The 19,263-nt window shown below is 44.6% G+C and overlaps 1 protein-coding gene across 1 annotated transcript in view; it reads left to right on the top strand.

Annotated features, from left to right (window-relative positions):
• The window catches only part of DNHD1 (dynein heavy chain domain 1), a gene marked incomplete at both ends in the record, with an annotated part of 77,313 nt that overhangs the window by 25,079 nt on the left and 32,971 nt on the right, over positions 1-19,263 (top strand). Inside the window, 11 exons of the mRNA XM_080689920.1 lie at positions 1,000-1,254; positions 1,351-1,488; positions 1,624-1,669; positions 4,157-4,419; positions 4,496-4,739; positions 8,234-8,391; positions 8,871-9,360; positions 13,899-14,026; positions 14,125-14,323; positions 14,717-14,811; positions 15,415-15,622. Coding sequence (XP_080546046.1) covers positions 1,000-1,254; positions 1,351-1,488; positions 1,624-1,669; positions 4,157-4,419; positions 4,496-4,739; positions 8,234-8,391; positions 8,871-9,360; positions 13,899-14,026; positions 14,125-14,323; positions 14,717-14,811; positions 15,415-15,622 — 2,224 coding nt within the window. The remainder of the gene's footprint in view (positions 1-999; positions 1,255-1,350; positions 1,489-1,623; positions 1,670-4,156; positions 4,420-4,495; positions 4,740-8,233; positions 8,392-8,870; positions 9,361-13,898; positions 14,027-14,124; positions 14,324-14,716; positions 14,812-15,414; positions 15,623-19,263) is intronic.

Consider the following 19,263-nt stretch of genomic DNA (forward strand, 5'->3'; position numbering starts at 1 on the left):
AAAGTAAAAAGATGAATAAAGACACTAGTAGTAGTAGTCATAGTAGTAGTAGTACTGGTGATTGAAACCAGCGGCATTCTATCTCTGAGCTACAACCCCAGCAGCATTTCGTTTTCTATTTTGAAACAAGGTCTTGCTAAATTCTGGGTTCACACCTGTGATCCTCCTGTGGCTTTCTACTTCTGAGCTACATCCCAAGTTCCTTTTATTTTTTTATGTTGAAATAGGGTTTGTGCTAAGTTGCTGAAGGTCTCACTAAGTTACTGAGGCTGGTCTCAAACCTGCAATTCTCCTTGAACAAATCGGTAATCATCGGAATCTCTGTGGACCATAACAAGCAACAGGAGAGCAGCAAGGACAGAGGACCCATGTGGCCAAGCATAACTGTCTTGTGCCTCCCTTATGTTGTTCAACAGGACAGGTTCAGACACTTGACAGCTGTCAGCAGCCTTCATAGGCCAAGAAACCTCTTGGGTCTGAGAAGAACTCACAAAGAGGCTCCAAAGCTTTTACCCCACATTTCCCCTCCCTCAGTAGAAAGTGTGTGTCTGTGCCCAGAATTAGCTTTTTCTAGAACATAAGGCAGTATTATGTTACTCAATAGGCCACATCACTCAGGCCTAGTGATTAGAGTTCATGGCCTGAAATTATTGCTGAACTTTACTTATCCAAACTTTTTCGGTCTATTCTATGTATTATGAAACTCTGTTTTTCATATACATGAATTTTTTATTTGAGTTCCATACCGGAGGCTTTCAGTAGATAAGTCTGGTCTAACACATTAGCATATTAGATCCTCTTAACACATGTCCTTTATTTTGTCTTCTCTGTCACTTAAAAATTTCTGGGACTAATCTCTGCCAAAAAGGCACCCTGCATGTACATTTCTAGGGTCCAGGTTTCAGGCACCAAGACCTGGTTGTTTGCACAGACCGGTGGGTGGTTGGTTTACTCTCCATCCCTCTCTCTCCACTAAGTTTCCATTCTGTATGCTCACAGATCCACGAGGACACATACCACATGCAACAGGGCCTCCAGGAGCGAGTGCAAGGCTGCAACAGGATCAGGGCAGGCCAAGGCTCCATATACCTTCAGAGGGTGCTGTGCAAGCAGCTGACACAGAAGCTGAAGCAGGCAGATGCCTGGTTGTTGCAGCTGGGAAGATTTGCCCGTCTGGTGGACTACATGATTTGCCAGAGTCTTGTTTCCATCTTGGAAGATGAAATAACCTCTTTTGTGGCCAACATCCTGCAAGTGAGGTGGTGGGTGGAGGTGGGAAGGCAATGAAGGGTCAGATGGTAGATGGTACCAACATCTAGCCCCACGACCTTTCCTGGACTTCTTTTACAGGCCCCAAGGCAAATACCCTTTCTCTCATCACAGTTGGTCTTTACTGATTGTGGGCAGCTGTCACAAGCACCCTGTATTGAAAATATAATCCAGGTTCTGACTGATGGCCTACAGTCTGTCAAGGCCTCTGCTCTGAAGGTATTCTGGATTGGGCAGGGGGCTGACTATAGGAATTCCCAGTTTCTATGCTCTGAGAGATTAGAAGTGCTCAGCTTGGTGTCCAACACTCATTGTTTCCTAATTTCTGTTCCCTCTCTACATGCTGGCATGAAGGTTATGCAGTCTGCAGACCTGAAGACCTCCCTGCTTAACTACGAAGGTATTTAAGGAGACAGGAAGGGGGTAGGAAGGCTGGAAGAACGGGATGGGACATGTAGAGTGTGACTGGCCCAAGCCAGAGAGTCAGGCCTTGGCGTGGATGGAGCTACTCTAAGCGAGTTCTGCACATGTGTGTTGTAAGTGGGAGAGACAGGGGCTGGTTTTGCTCACTAATTTATGTGTTTATTTGTGTGCCGTGAAGGGTGTATAAAGAGGGTATGTACCTTGTCCTTCTCCTGGTTCATCCAAAACTCTGTAAAGTTTTTTTCCCCACTGTTGTAGCTGCATTTTATTTACTTATGAATTCCATTTCTGAGGTGATTTGTAAGTGTTTGTAGAGTTCTGTTTTATTTGCTTTATTTCTAAAGCTATATTCCATTTTCTATAGAATAATTTATTAGTATTTATTTTATTATTTTAATTTTTATTAATATTATTTTTATTAATATTATTTTAATATTTTATTAGTATTTAATTTATTAGTATTATCAAGATGTCAATCCTCAAACATGTTAACCATGAGAGAGGAAATAACATCTTCACATTTCTTTCATTTAGAGTGCTAATGCTGTCACAGATAAAATCATCTAATGCATTTGGTCACCTCTGACATGGAGATGCTTTTTAATTTTCCCTTTCATCAGATATGCTCTCATTAAGATGATTTAAAGATGAGTTCTTGAGAGGCTGAGACAGGAGGATCATAGGTTCGCAGCCAGCCTCAGCTACTTAGTGAGGCCCTCTGCAATTTAGTGACTCCCTATTTCAAAATAAAGAATAAAAATAGGGCTGGGAGTGTAGCTCACGGGTAGAATTCCCCTGGGTTCAATCCCCAGTTCTGAAAAAACAAAACTATAAACCTTAGTTATTAACTCTAGTATGAGGATATCCTACTAAGATAAAAATATTATTTTGACATCTGAGATAAGATAAATCTTTTAGACTGAAAAAAGGCAAAGGATTGCCTCTTTTGTTGTTGTTGTTACTGGGGATTGAACCCAGGGACATTCTGCCTTTGAACTATACCCCGATTCCTTTTTAATTTTTTAATATTTTGAAACAAGGTGTCACATAGTTGCTAAGGGTCTCACTAACTTGCTGAGGCTGGCCTTGATCCTGCAGTCTTCCTGTCTCGGCCTCTCAAGTGCTGGGATTACAGGCATGTACCACCATGTTCGGCTGATTCTGGATATATTTTAAGTGTAGAGCCTGTGGGATTTTGTAATGGCTGAGTATGTTGTGTGGGGAAGAAGCATCAAAGATGACTGTGAGGATGGAGGCCTCATACCAAAATTAGAAGACTGAAGGAGGAACACATTTTCTATGAGGGGAGAAATCAGAGCTCATGTTTGGCCTTGTTGAATGTATCTTAGATAATTCGAGTGAAATGTGGAGTAGAATTCAGAATAGAATCCAGAAGGAGAGAGAACACTAGTAGTGGAGTTTAAAGCAAATAGATGTTATTTAAAGCAGTGGAGGTGAGTGGGCACTAAGGAGTGAGCGCAGATGGCCAAGAGATCTGAGGTCTGAGCCTTTACAGTGTATAGCTCAGATATGGGTACAATGAAGTTGGTTTCTGAAAATTTCTATGTTTTTCCACCTTTTTTGATTAAGTCTTTGAAATAAACACTGATCCTGGCAGTTATACAGTTCCTAAACAGTCAAAAGGGAGGCTCGAAACCAGGCATGGTGGCACACTCCTGTAATCCCAGCATTTGGGAAGATGAGACAGGAGGGTTGTGGTTCACGGGCAGCCTCGGCTACTTAGTGAGGCCCTCTGCAACTCAGTGAGACCCTGTTTCAAAATAAAGAATAAAAAAATAGGGCTGGTGGTGTATCTCAGAGGTAGAATGCCCCTGGGTTCCATTCCCACTATTGAAAAAAAAAGGGGGGGGGGCTCGAGTGAAGGATATTCCTTAAGAAAGATCCAGAGGCCTGTCATGCTTAGCACTCCTCCCCACCCCACCCCCTCCTCTGTTCTATGGAGGCTGGAGTGCTATGGAGTACTATGAACTACACTTTGCAGCTAGGTGTCCTATGTGATTTAGGATCCACCAATTGGGTCTGCATGAGACCAGTTCAGAATGAAGTTGGGGAAAGAGGCATACGCCATTCACTTTGCAGACTATGCAGAGCAGAGGCAGTGTGTTCTGTGGCTGGTGACGTGGCCATAACATCCCAATTTGCACAGGGCTCCAGATGCTCAGCCCAGAGTGTTTCTGTTTTTCAGATCTCCTTATTTCTCTGCAGCCCAGTTAACATGTTATAATATTCCCTTCCTGCTTATACTAGCTTAGAGTAAATGCACTTGAATTCTAAATAATAGATCCTCTCGTTGCTTGGATGCACTGCATTTGTGATATAGACATGTGTGCAGAAACTCACTCATAGGCAGGGAATGGGTGTGTGTATGCACTAGGGCATAAATAAAGGGTTGTGTGAGGGCTCTGGAGAAACTCATGGGCAATTATGGCATATGCTCCACTAGAAGATGAGGAGGAGGACGCGAACACAGAATTCCTGATGCCCAAGTTACAGAATCTGCCCAGCGATGCAGTCCGAATGTTCTGCGGCCCAAACGTAGGATTGGTGTGGCCCTGGAAGTCTCACACGATTACTGGTCTGCTGGAGGTCCGTGGTCACCGGCTTCGGGGCCAGTACTTGCCCCCCAATTATAATCAGCTACAGCAGGATTTGGATGACAACCTTCGAATCCAGCAGGCACTGGCTACACAGCAGGCACTGATGGAGGTGAGAACAGAGATTGGAGGCCACCAGTTCCCATCAGAGCTACTGCCTCTCCCCTAACCACCCTGTCTACCTCTAGGGTATGCTGTTGGAGGTGCAGGAATTCTGTAGGAAGCATCACTGGATAGCAGATATTTTTGAGTTCTTGCGAACCTGGGGGCCTCAAAAGCTGGAGGACATGCGAGGTGCTCCCATCAAGAACTACATAAAGCTGGTGAGCTGCCTGAATGACTGGCAGGCCCGTGTCTCCACAATGCCTGTTGAGTTGCTGACGAAAGGCAAGTTGCTGCTGCTGAGCTGCCATGATATCCAGGCAGAGTTGGGTGAGTGCTGCCATCACCCGCACTTCCATCCACATGGCTCTCGAGAGTCCTCCAGGGACCTTCAGCACAGGCTCTTTATTAGACCTTTGGAGCTTCCTGGAGCCCCAGGTCCCAGCTCCTTTCCTTTTCTATCAAAAGCCTGATCAGCAATGGACAGCTTCTCTGTTTTGGCCCTGAGCACTCCCTGCATTCCCTAGGAATCATATATGGCTAAGAAAAATCTTAAACTCTCCTTTGGTTAAGTTTCACCAGAAACTAGAGGTCATTCTTCACTTCCTCCTCTTCTTAAACCTGCTACATTCAGCCTGTCACCAACTCCTTTCCATTCTTTGGCCTCCTAAGTAATATCTCAAATCTGTTTTTCCATCCATCTCCACTTCCCAATCCTGATGAGCCCTGATATTTTACCAAACCATTGCTCACTTATACCATGCGGTGTCACTGTTGCACTCCTGTTTAACTCTGCCAGCCCGAAGCTACCCATCTAAAAGCAGCACCATCGCAATGGCCTAGCTGTCATGGACCAGAGAGATATTTGAAAAAAGGATGAGTCCAAAGCTGGGGGTGGTGGCGCACCTTGTAATCCCAGCATTTGGGAGTCTGAGACAGGAGGATCACAGTTCGCGGACAGCCTCAGCTACTTAGTGAGGCCCTTTACAACATAGTGAGACCCTGTTTCAAAATAAAGAATCAAAAATAGGGCTGGGGGTGTAGCTCAGAGGTAGAATGCCCCTGGGTTCCATCCCCAGTACTGCAAAAAGAGTGTGAGTTCACATCCTTGTGTTCTATTCAATGCAGGGAACCTATAAATAGGTTCCCTCTTAATAGATTTGTTCAGTCCCAGCTCTTGGTTACCAGTCCTCTACTTCCTCCAAGGCTCTGGAAGTGCCATACCCAGTATGTTTCAGTTTCTTGCCCTCTGAACTCACCATTCCACTTTCTAATGGTAGAGATGCTAAGAGAAAATAGGCCAGTTCACTTTTTATATAACATTATATATATGTACACATGATATATGTATGTATGCCCATATACTTATATTACTGAGGATTGAATCCCAAAGCATTCTACCTCTAGGATACGCCTTTCTCCTGCCCTTTTTTCTTATTTTGAAGCAGGGTCTTGTTAAATTGCTAAGGCTAGTCTTAAACCTATAATCCTATCTCAGCATCTCAAGTACTGGGATTACAGGCATGTGTCACCACACTCAGCCCAATTATATATTTTATGTATGTTTGTACATATTTATAACAAGGGATATACAAGGGAGTAAAGCCAGACTGCTCGAGTTTACATTGAATCCTTGCTCTACCACTTATTTATAAAAATAGGGCCAATAAATCTGGGTGTAGTGGCACATGCTTGTAATTTCAGTACTTGGGAGGCTGAGACAGGAGGATCACAGGTTTGCAGCCAGCCTCAGATACTTAGCGAGGCTCTCTGCAACTTAGGCCCCTTTTCAAAGTAGAGAATAAAAAATAGGGCTAGGGGTATAGCTCAGAGGAAGAATGCCTCTGGGTTCAATTCCGAAAGAAAGAAAGAAAGAAAGGAAGAAAGAAAGAAAGGAAGAAAGAAAGAAAGAAAGAAAGGAAGAGAGAGAGAAAGGAAAGAGAAATAATTGGGCTGAGGGTATAGCTTGGAGGTAGAATGCCTCTGAGTTCCATCCCCAGCACCACTAAATAAATAAAGCTAATAATAGTATTTACCTCAAAGGGAAATTATGAAGATAAAATGGGTTAATATAGGTAACGTACTTCAAATAATGTCTGATATATAGTAAGCACACTGTACTGACTTTGGTGACATACTATATTTCTATATTTTATTTTGCTCTTCTGTGCATATTTTAACATCTCTGAGTTCAAGAAGTGTCTTATAGCTGGGTGTGGTGATGCACTCCAGTAATTCCAGTACTTGAGAGGCTGAGACAGGAGGATCACAAGTTTGAATCCAGCTGTGGCAACTTAGCAAGACCCTGTTTCAAAATAAAAAAGGCAAGCTGGATGTGGTAGTGCACACTTGTAATCACAGTACTTGGGAGGCTAAGACAGAGGATCCCAGGTTCAAGGCCAGCCTCAGCAACTTGTGAGGCCCTACACAACTTAGTGAGACCGTGTTTCATAATAAAGAATAAAATAAGGCTAGAGATGTAGCTCAAGAAGTAGACTGTCCCTAGTGTCAATCTCTAGAACTGCAAAAACAAACACACACAGTAAAAGGTCTGGGGGGGGAGTTGTCAGAGGCAGAAACGCCCCCTGGATGTGATCCCTAGTATGAAAGAGAAGAAGGAAGAAAAGAACCTTATTGACCACATGTCAGAGTTTAGATGGTATAATTTCCCCCCTTTTTAGCAGTATTTAAAATAATGGTGCCAAGTCAGGCGTGGTGGCGCACGCTTGTAATCCCAGCATTCGGGAGGCCGAGACCGGAGTATCACGGTTCATGGACAGCCTCAGCTACTTAGTGATGCCCTCTGCAACTCAGTGAGACCTGGTTTCAAAATAAAGAAAAAATAGGGCAGGGGGTGTAGCTAGGAGGTCGAATGCCCCTGGGTTCAATTCCCAGACCTGCAATAAATGAATAAATAAATAAACTAATGGTGCCTTTTAAAATTAGTGATAGCTTGGATTTTTTTTTTTTTTTGTGTGTGTGTGTGTGTGTATGTGTGGTACTAGGGTTCCTGGAAGCCCTTTGACCTCCGGGCTACACTCCCAGCCCTATTTTTGTATTTTTATTTGGAAACAGGGTCTCTTAAGCCAGCACGGCTGGCTTCGAACCAGCGTGATCCTCCTGTCTCCGCCTCCCAAGTGCGGGGATTACAAATGTGCGCCACCACGCCCGGCGTGATAGCTTAGATTTGATGAAGTATCCTAGGAGTATTATTCCTGCCTTCTGATACAGAAAGTAGATTATATTGCAAAGAACAACTTCCAGGATTATCTTCTGTCTTCATATCCACCTGACCTTTCCTTTAATCCTTGACTACACGCTCCTCTTGGTAGTTCTCCTAGAGCAGAGGCAACAGGACTCCAAGAGGACAGTGCCCGCAGGGCCCTGCGCTTCAGGCACATGTCATTTCCATGCCCTTGCAGACACTGTCTCATCTGCTTGGAGAACTGAAACACATTCAGCTCCCAACGTCCTCTCTGAAGAGGTTTCCTCAAGCCTTCCCAGGCCCCCACACTTCCCTTTACCAGGAAGAGGGCTCCTGGGAGCTCACCAGAGGGCTCGTCTCACTGTGGATGCCCACTTGCAGTCATCCGTTTCTATCTCTGTCCCTGCTCTCTTCTTTCTGTCTGGCCCATTCACTCTTGTGTGCTGATGCTGTGCACAGGCCCCCGTGCACAGCAGCTGGCTGGACACTGAGCAGAGGTGCGGTAAGCGCTCAAGTGTGGGAGTGAGTTCCAGGACTGGTCTCCCCTTCAGTCCACCCTGGGCCCACAGCATCCCTTTTTTCTCATGCATGCCCTAACACCTGACTCTCCCACCTCCAGAATCCAAGCTGGAGAGCACAAGGAAGGACATTCTTGAGCAGGTGCAAGATGAGTGCTACAGCCGCAGTCAGCAACTGATGGCAGAGCTCACAGACTTCATCCGGGTCTTCCAGACAATCAACTCCGACATCCATGCCATCGCACAGTGCTCCCAGAAGGTGGGTTCTCCCCTATCCTTCCCAGCTTATCCAGGGCCCATCCTATCCAGAAGCTCAGCACACGCTCATCGGAGCTCTCTGAGGTCCTGACAGGGCTTAATGCTCTTAAACCGTTTTGCCCTCAAGAGAGGGTGCTTGTTTCTTTCTATCAAGAGGAGACCCTAGTGAAGGAGAGAGGTAGGGTGTTTCTTTCAGAGATGTGGTTCTTCTCTCTGTGACAGCCAGATAGGGCTCTGTTGCCCTGTCATCAGGATAATAATGGTCTGGTGGGTGGGTAAGAACCAAACTGCCTTCAGAGAGACCAGGGTCAAAGGGAGATCTGATTCCAGATTTCCCTTGATTCCATTTGGCTGAAAGGCTGCAGCTGGGCCTGGAACCTCCACTCCAGAAGGCGCGAATGCCCCCTTGGGAATGGGCCTCCAGAGGTGCGCGGTGCACAGGGCTGTGGGGGTGCTGGTCTCATGCCGTAGTCTCCACAGTTGAATGAAGCCAATGAACAGTACATACAGCTGGAGGAGCGAATGGAATACATCCGGTCACTCATTGAACTCATCCGCAACCACTTTAACATCATTAATGCTGAGAACGAGGCGCTAGACATCTCGGTGAGGGTTGACTCAGGTGTCGCCCATTTCTCCTGGGCCCCTCCTCTACCACCCCATTTGTTCCACCACCCTCTGCTTGCCCCACAGCTCCTGGATATGTGGGAGTCCTTTCAGTTCGACAGAGGCCAGGCCTCCGAGTTCCTGCTCAGCAAGCAGCATTCTATCGTGCCCAAGCTGCAGCAGCTGATGGCAGCAGCCCTGGCGGAGCTGGAGGGGCTGCTGGAGAAGGCCCTGTCTGGTCCCTTCATGGACCCCACACAAGACCAGAGGAGCACCATGACCCAGCTTCTCTCTCTGGAGCGCCAGTTCCAGAACACAGTCAGCCACCTCAGTGAATTACACCACGCCTATGCCACCTTCACTGGTACTGGGGACCCCCCCCCCACACACACACACTGCCCTGTCTAGAGCCTCTGTGATAAGGGTTGGGACTCAGGGTTCTGGTTTCCTGTGACCCTAAGCAAGCCTCAGGAGTCATATGCCTTCATTGGTCTTTTCTATAAACAAAATACTATAGGACAAAACCTTATGTTGGCTAATTCAGGTTTTGTGCTTAGAGTAGGGAGACAGGGGACCCACAGAATGGTAGGGAAGACAACTATCTGGATGTTTCATTCAAATATGATGGAGTCAGGGGCTGTTATTCCCTTCTTCTGAGTTCTAGATAAAAGCTGTGAGCTTATCCATGTGTACTTGGGAGGCTGAGACAGGAGGATCGCAGGTTTGTGGCCAGCCTTCGTGAAACCCCTCTGCAACTTAGTGAGACCCTGTTTCAAAAATTTTTTAAAAAGGGCTGGGGTATATCTCAGAGGTAGAATGCCCTTGAGTTCAAGCCCCAATACCCCCCCCCACACACACACAGTTATGATCTTGTCTTATAAATATTCCATTTTCTATGGTATCTACTCTGTATTCCCCATTGTATTTTAAAGCACACAAATACATTCTTTGTGTATGCATGCATCTATGTATATGTATATACACATAAGCAGATATTTGTGTGTGTGCATGAACATATTTCCTACGTCTAGTTACTGAAGAGGACAAGAAGCAAGATATTTAAATAGCAAGAAGCCACATTATGCTCAGATCTCAGTTTTCAGTACTATATCCCACTTAAAGGAATCAGGACTCCTTAGAAAAATGGATGATTCTAGGACCATGGCAGGGCAGATATAAGATGAGCCTGGAGTATCATTTTATCCCAGAAATTAAGGAAGCATTAAATTAAGAAAAAGTGAAGGGATGCCACCTGGCCAAATTTGGGACGAGTTGAGCCCCAAAGTAACATAGTAACATTCTAAATTATTGAAAAGATAGAAATTTACTACCCATATTAATAGTAAATAAATAAATCCACAAAGAAGTATAGACTCATACTTCAAATAGAATACCAAGAGCTGGCTGCAAATGTGGGGAGTGCTGGAGTGGGCAAATCAGTCTGCAACTGTTACTGGAATCAAGGTCTGGCTGCTCACCCAGCTACTAGCCAATAAAATCAAGAGACAACGGTCAAGAGGAAGGAGTGACCACTGTTGCAAAACTCTTCTTGCTGGGAAGCTGATTGAGGGCAGCCTCTGTAGCTGCCCGGTGGAGGGGGGGTTCCCAGCCTAGTGGGCATCTTCCTGCCACAGGGAGGCTGGGGTGTTAAGCATACTATCCTGATTACTTAGTCATGAAATGTTTTTCAGTTTCTGCCAGTCTCAAAAACAAAGGCCATTATTTCTTTGAGCAATTCCAGCCACTGATTAGCTATATATTACATAATGGACAGGAAAGAGATGGGGTGTGTACCCTAAGGCCCTCTTGGTGTCCACTGATTATCAAACTCCTGGAAAGGAAGGAAACGATCCTTCTCCAAGTAACGAACAAACTCCCCATGAAGAAGGTAAAACATTCTTCCTTAAAACAAACTCTGATAATGCATAAATATATGCAGTACTTGACCCTAGACTATTTGCTCTACTTGAGGGGAGATAATGCTACTGACGACTCTATTAACTAACAGAATTGGGGTAATAGAAAATACACCAATTAGCCGGGCGTGGTGGCGCACGCTTGTAATCCCCGTGCTTGGGAGGCAGAGACAGGAGGATCGCGCAGGTTCGAAGCCAGCCACGCGTGCTGGCTTAGGAGACCCTGTTTCCAAAATAAAAATGTAAAAATAGGTCTGGGAGTGTAGCCCGGAGGTAGAAGGGCTTCCAGGAACCCCAGTACCACCAAAAAAAAAAAAAAAGAAAATACACCAATTATATAATGTTATATAAGGGTAGTACAAAATATTATAACCATATGTAGCTCCTGAATTATTTAATTAGCTTTAGGTTTTGGAAGATAATATCTTTATTCTTAGGAAGCATGCACTGGCATATTTTGGGGTAAAGGGCTATCCGTGATTTATATAAAATACCCTTAAACAATTCAGAAAATTATGGAGCCCAGCATGGTGACACACACTTGTAATCATGTGATCAATTTAATAGCAAGACCCTGTTTCAAAATAAAGAATAAAATAGGCCTGGGGGTTTAGCTTGGAGGTAGAATGTTCCTGAATTCAACCTGCAGTACTGCAAAAAACAAAAACAAAAACAAAAGATAATTATGGGTTTGTGAATGCTTACATACCTGTATGTACACATAGCATGTAAACACAAATAAATGAATGTTAAATGTTAAATGTTAATAAAAGACAAATATAGAGAAGATGTATGCAGACATTCATTTTACTATTCTGTTTTATGGAACTTTAAAAGTTTTGAGGTCATTTCCAGATAAAATGTTTTAAAATGCCATGGAAAGTACTGAATAGATACCACAGAAAATGTCGGTTGAAGGATGCTTAACTATTAAGTTTGCCTTTTTCTTTTCTTCTTTGTTTCTTTCTTTTCTTCCTCTTTCTTTCTTTCTTTCTTTCTTTCTTTCTTTCTTTCTTTCTTTCTTTCTTTCTTCCTTTCTTTTTTTTTGGTACTTGGGCTTAAATCCAGGGACATTCTACCTCTGAACTATACCCCCATCGCTACTTTTTATTCTGTATTTGGAAACAGGGTTGTGCAGAGACCACTAAGTAACTGAGGCTGGCCACAAACCTGCGATTCTCCTGTCTCAGCCTCCCAAGCACTGGGATTACCACCACCATGCCTGGCTGCCTTTATCTTTTCTAATGTGCTTGAGGATATCATGTATGCTTTTTTTCCAGAAGAAGTTCTATACTTGGCCAGTATTTGATGTTGAGACAAGTCCTATCAAAGATTCTATGGGTCTTTAGCCAGATCTTTTGAATTTGGACAAAGAGAAACTGGAAGAATTCAGACTTACCAACATTTCATTTTTTTTGTTTTTTTGTTAAATTAGAGATCTGACAGCCTTGTGGTTTTCAGCTTTTTTAATGTTCTGAGATCTCCACAATGGATGATGTTCACACATACAGGATGAACGGTTCCCAGGGTTTGAGTGTAACTCCCGCTTTATCTCCCACTGAAGAAAATCCACTGAAGTTCAAGTGAATGAGGACAGCAGTCTTATGCCATAATCCTGACTGTGGTCTGATGTCTTTTAAGTACATTCCAAACCTCAATACTATAATTAGTCTTAACTTAAAGTTACTCTTGGCACATATCCCACACCTGATTATAAATAATTAGTTGAGAGCTAATGCTGTGGCTGTGAGAGGGAAAACACACAGCCAGCTTCCCTGTTTTCCCCGTATAGCCCATTCACTCTTACATGGGCCAGATCTTTTTTCAAATTTATCTCCCTAGACTTTCCTTGGGCTGAGAGTTCACTCACTCGGCCTGAGGTACATCAGAAGACAAATGGCAAAACCTCTTCCTGAGGAACCCAACAATTTAGCTGGGAGAGGAAGACAACACATAATCGATAAGACATTAAGTTATGTAGTATATTGGAAAGTGATGTGATTCAGAAAAATAAAAGAGAGCAGGTTAAGAGGGGCTGTGAAGCTGGGCACAGAGATACACGCCTGTAACCCCAGGACTTGGGAGGCTGAGATAGGATCACAAGTTCAAGGCCAGGCTTGGCAATATAACAAGATCCTCAGCAGCTTAGTGAGATCCTGTTTCAAAATTAAAAAAATAATAATAAAAATAAAAATATTTTAAAAGATTGTGGCTCAGAGGTAGAATGCTCCAGAGTCAATCCTAGTTACAAAAATAGGGGGTTAGGCGTTTGAGAGTGCCAGGGAGGATAGATAGCAATTTGAGGACAGAGAATCTGCACAGGCCTCATTAAGAAGGTGCTGTAGAGCAGGGCGCGGTGGCGTACGCTGGTAATCCCAGCATTCAGGAGGCTGAGACCGGAGGATCGTGGTTCACGGACAGCCTCAGCTACTTAGCGAGGCCCTCTGCAACTTAGTGAGACCCTGTTTCAAAATAAAGAATAAAAAATAGGGCAGGGGGTATAGCTCAGAGATCAAATGTCCCTGGGTTCCATCCCCAGACCCACAAAAAAAAAAAAAAAAAAAAAAAGGTGCTGTTGGAGCAAGGACTTGGAGTTGGTAAGGATGTGAGCACACTGTTCTCTGAGGGAATAGTGTTCCAGAAAGAATGAACTGTGAGCCAAAGGCCCTTAGCAGGAGGAAGCATGCCTGGTGTATCCAAGCAACAGTAAGGAGTCCAGTGTGGCTGGGATGGAGGGAGTGTAGAAGGGGAACCCTTCTGATCCACTGCCATCACATTTTCCCAGATTTTTTTTTTTTTAGAATAATTGCTTCTTGGAGGGCGGACACACACACACACACACACACACACACACACACGCACACGCACACGCACACGCACACGCACACACACACACACACTGCCTTCTGGGCCCTCTGTTCTGTCAGTATAGGCTCTTCTGATCATTCCCCCAATAGCCCAGGTCTCAGCCAGCCCTATCCCACAGGAGATGAGAGTCCTGTGCCCCTGCCCATCCGTGGGACCCGTCCTATCGTGCTGCAGCAGCGCATCTGGCACCTGTACCGAATCATCTCTGAAAACATCAGCGAGTGGAAGTGCATGGCCTTCACCAAGGTGCCCGCACTCCTCCTTGGCTCTCCTGCCTAGGAGCGGAGGGTTGCAGGGGTCGGGCGAGAGGGTCTCAAGGCGACAGCAAGCCCTTCCTCCCGCAGTTCAGCCTGTCTATGGCCCAGGAGAAGACAGATGGCTGGCTCACAGAGGCTGCGCGAATGAGCGCGACCCTGGGGATACAGAGCCCAGTCCTGCAACGCTGCATGCGCATGCTGGACGAGTTCCGCAGCTACCTGCCCTTGCTCAGCAAGCTGAGCAGCTTCCATCTGCAGAACCCGAATTACCAATCCCTCCTGAAAGGTGTGCTTGGTTAGAGTCAGGGGAGAATACAGGGTTAGAGCAATGCGTCGTTAGTTCCCTGCTGCTCGGGCTGGAGACACCACCTTTCTTCCCTCGATTACTTTCAACATTCTATAACCTCTTTTCCAACATCATTATAACCTCCTTCATTAACCTGTAGGGTCCTCTTTGCTGATGGGGGATGTGCTCTGGCTGGGGACTTAGTTCTGGGCTCTAAATTTTACTCCAGACCTCGGTTTCTAAGCTCTTGGCTGTCTGCTCTGAGATCTGCAGTCTGGGGCTGGTCTCAGGGTTCTGGATCTGGGATCTGGGCTTAGGGTAGAACTGAGCTCTGAGATATAGGCTGGACTCTGCCACATAATGGGTGTTCTGATTTGTCTTTTCTATCTCCAGTTTTAGGGCTGAGCAATCTTCACAATATGGAACTCCTAACACTGGGCCAGCTGCTTGCCTGTCCTCTGATGGAGTTTGCAGATCGAATCAATCAGGTGGGGCCCGTGGGAGGGAGGAGAAGAGGTGGGCCGAGCCCAGGACCTGTAATAGAGCCACTCAAAGCCACTGTATATACTAGGTATATACTAGGTATATACTAGGGTATATACTATATACCCTTGGGCAATGAATGCTGGCATGTGTGAGAATGGGGGGTTGAGAATGCCGACCTGGAGGGTAGGAAGTCTCCTTAAGTCTTCAGATGAGGATCTGATGATGGGCAGGGGGTTGGAGGTCCAGACTCTATGCGACTGAATGCTCCCCCTGGGGAACGGAAAGAGGTGGCAACTTCAAAGTGGTAGGCACACAGAATGAAAGATATCCCCCAACATTTTCCCTGTCCCAAAAAAGTACAAGCTGACTGAAGCATCACCCGCTCAGGGCGAGCCACTCCAAAGGGTGGGTTTCAAGGCAGTATCCCTGCCTGAGTCAGCGCAGTCAGATGCTGCTGATGGCTTCTTTGTAGTCTACTGCTCCCATTCTTCCTCCATCTCTGAGACCTTCTCTTCCTGGAGTCCTAGCCCTTGAGTTCTGCCTCAAACTCAATCCCCAAGTCCTGCTCCAAGGCATTCCTGGCTCCTGAGACCCAGCTGTTCTAGGTCTGGCAGTGTGAGCGTGAACGAATTCACGCCCAAGAGAGCCTACAGCAGCTGCAGAAGTACTGGGAAGCGCGCCAGCTGCGCCTGCTCAACTTCATCCTGCGCGTACCCTACGAGCCCCTGGCCTCAGAGCGCTCCAAGAGGCAGGAGCTGCACAGCTCGCAGTGGGAGGTAGTGGGCAAGGACAGTGGCACCTTCATCCTCTCAGGTGAGACTCAGCCCTTGTATCCTCCAAATGCCTGCTGCTTTGGCCATTTTCATCTACCACATTCACCAACCCTTCCAGATCTGGCGTCTTTAACCAGGACCCATCCCTACTAGGTAGCCCAAGGCACCAGTCTTTTCTGAGACAGTGCCTTCCATGTATCTCCTGTACTTTCATAATCTCTGGGGAACATCCTCACCTCCATCATCTTCCTCTCCCCACCCAATGCCTGGATCCTTCATTAAGGGTCCTTCCCTTTTAGGAAGTGTTAAGTAATTCTCAATGGTTATTTCTCTCAACCTTTGAATGCTTTGTCCTCTAAATTGTACAGTGCTATCTAATTTAGCCTCACCTTTCCTTCCTTCTTTCCTCCCTCCCTCCCTTCCTTCCTCCCTTCTCCTCATTAAACTCACTTGTCTTCTCTGTATCACACAAGAGAACCTGAGATTTACAGATAGAGCTTGATCCCCCAGGAACTCCTGGCCCAATAAGATAAATGCACGATGGCACACCTTACTGAGGGCAGTGAAATCTCAGGATCAGGAAGAATCAGAGGAGTAGGCAGAGGCTTTGTGCTGGCTTTTGAAGGAGCAGGAGTTTGCCAAGCTTGCAAGATGAGAAGAAAATGCCAGGCAGGAAACAGCACACATTCAGATATCCAAGACGATGTAGTTGGGGATTTGCCAGTAGAGGAGAAAGTCTCCAACAACTCCAATTATCCAACATAATTGGACCTCAATTGATGAATCCAAAAAGTTAGTTAAATAAGGTAATTATAAAATATAATGTATGACTCAACATTTTTATTTTAGCTTAAAACATATAACTTACATCGACTTACTAACTTTTTATCCTAAGATAAGAGCTTTTTCTTGATTTGGGGGTCCCCTAATTGTTTTCCACTGCTTTCTTGAATTAATTTATTGTCTGCTTTTCCTATTTTCACTTTCATGAAATTGGGTGGCAATATGAAGACATTTATAAAATATTACCTGAGTCCAGGAATTTTCTAGGGTTTTATTGTAATTCGCCAGTTTTTAAAATTGATTTGCCTGTATCCTCTAACATGTTTTTATCAGCTCATATTTACTTAAACCTTCAATAGTTTTCATAGAAATAAAAACCTTTTTCTAACTCATAATTCAATAGATAACACACTGTTAGATTAACTTTTGGAACTAAAATTATGATGTAACACACATAATCAGGTTTGCAAACGCCTTGTCTCTTGATAAGCATACAATAGTAGAGTCAAAACTGTTTGGATCTTCTAAAGACTAGCTTGAGATTAGTGAATTTCAGGTGTGTGTGTGTCTGTGTGTGTGTGTCCGCGCACACGCATGCATGCGTGCATGCGTGCACACACGTAGTAACATGATCAGATTTTAGTTTAACATCACTCTGATTTTAATATGGGGGATGAAATGAAGGGAACCGAAGAACAGAATTTAGAAGATCAGTTAAAATACAGTTGGTGTAGCCAGCCATAGTGGAACATGCCTGTAATCCCAGTATTTAGGAGGTAGAAACAGGAGGATCACAGGTCCAAGGCCAGCCTAAGCAACTTATGAAGCCCCTCAGCAACTTAGTGAGACCTTGTTTCAAAATTAAAAATAAGAGGCCGGGTGTGGTGGCGCAGTCTTGTAACCCTAGCATTCAGGAGGCTGAGACAGGAGGATTGCAGTTTGCAGACAGTCTCAGCTACTACTTAGTGAGACCCTTTGCAACTCAGTGAGACCCTGTTTCCAAATAAAGAATAAAAAAAATTAGGGTTGGGGGTATAGCTCAAAGGTCCCTAGGTCCCATCCCCAGTACCGCAAAAAAGAAAAAAATTAAAAATAAACTCAGGCATGGTGGCATATGCTTGTAATCCCAGGAAGAGGGAGGCTTAGATAGGAGGATCAGAGATTCATGGCCAGCCTAAGCAACTAAGTAAGGCTCTCTGAAACTTAATGAGACCCCATTTCCAAATAAAAGAATAAAATTGGGGCTGTGGATATAGCTGAGATGTAGAATACCTATGAATTCCAGTACCACATACAAAAAAATTAAGAACTAAGTACAGCCTGGGTGGAGGGTAAATCAGGGGCAGGATGCCCCTGGATTCAATCCCCAGTACCAAAAATAAATAAATAAAAATAAAAAAGATACAGTTGGTATGAGCTGAGTGAAAAGTAGTAGTGGCCTATTTTGGGATAGTAGCCTTAGGGACAATGAAAAGTGTATGGATTTGAGCTACATATGAGTCCAACGTGGCAAGGTGTGTAACTGGTCCATCTTGTACATGGAGGAGAATGTATCTTTTCTACTCTAACATGGATGGCCCTTTATCACTTAAACTCTTTATCCTTTTTACCTTTCCATGTCCAGTATTTGGTTAGGGATGCCTTCCCTAGCTCTTTGGGGCACACTGATAACTGGTACCTAGACTCCTTGTTCCTATTTCCCTTATTAAAGATTCATAAGTTTCGATGCTCAGTGACAGAAACAAAGTCTGTATTTCTGCAGTTGACACTTGCATCAAGACTCAAAGGACACTCTCGTCTCACTTTTCACCTAAGCACATTTTCACCTAAGCACATTTTATGCTGATTCTTTTTCCCTTCTCTGCTCCTGCTTCACACTTTGTAGATCTGCTTCGGTTTGATCTCTACCTCTTTTCTGCATAATACTTAGAATTCCCACTACTAAATGTAATCAATAAACATTGGGGGGGGTTAGTGCAGAAGAAAATACACCAAGTGATGTAGGCACATATGTTTGTATCACTTTGAATCTCACTATTGTGTGTAATTACATTGCCCCAATAAAAGTATAAAAACAAGAACAAATAAAAAAGAAAGTAATAGTGCAAGGTGCAGGCCCTGGATAGTTTGGATAGTCTGAGCATAACTTCAAACACCAGCCTGGGTCCACTCCATCCTTACTTGAGATCACAGTCTACTTCTGCTCCCTCCCAACTTCCACCTCTGTCTCTGAACTGGCATTTGTACCAAGCATTTGTATTATTGGGATTTCTCCCTTAATATTCTTTCCTTTCTTTGCACCAGGCTTTCTTCTACCATCAACTCTAGGCATGTTAACTATGGACCACATTTTTTTTTCCAGTATTGAGGATAGAATCCAGGGCCTCACACATGCTAGGCAGGCATTTTGCCACAGAGATAACAATTCCTACCTCTTTATTTTGAGGTAGGTCTTACTAAATTGCCCAAGCTGGCCTCAAATTTGCAATCCTCCTGCCTCAGCCATCCAAGTCATTGGGATTATAGATGTGTGCCACCGTGCCCAAAGACCACATTTTGTGGTGATCATGCACCATGAAGTCCTAACTTCATTCACCCAAATGAACCCAAGATGATGAAGCTTCTTATGTATTTAACTCTTGCCTAGGAATACAAGTTGTTGCAGGGTCGGGAATACTTACTAATCATTCATTCTCCCCTTTAAATTTTTAACAAAATGAAAACAAAGAGATATATGAAAAGGAAAGTTCAATATCTGAACCATTACCCCCCAGTAAACTGCATGTTTTTATATATGCTGAGTTGACAGACATGGCTTGGATCTAGGTCAAGTGACTTCATACTATCTCTTCAACCTTCCCCAAACCTATTGAGAGCTTGCGGTCTGTGGGGGTGAGC

Source organism: Muscardinus avellanarius (genome assembly GCF_963383645.1).
Source record: "Muscardinus avellanarius genome assembly, chromosome: 1".
NCBI classification, from domain to species: Eukaryota; Metazoa; Chordata; class Mammalia; order Rodentia; family Gliridae; genus Muscardinus; species Muscardinus avellanarius.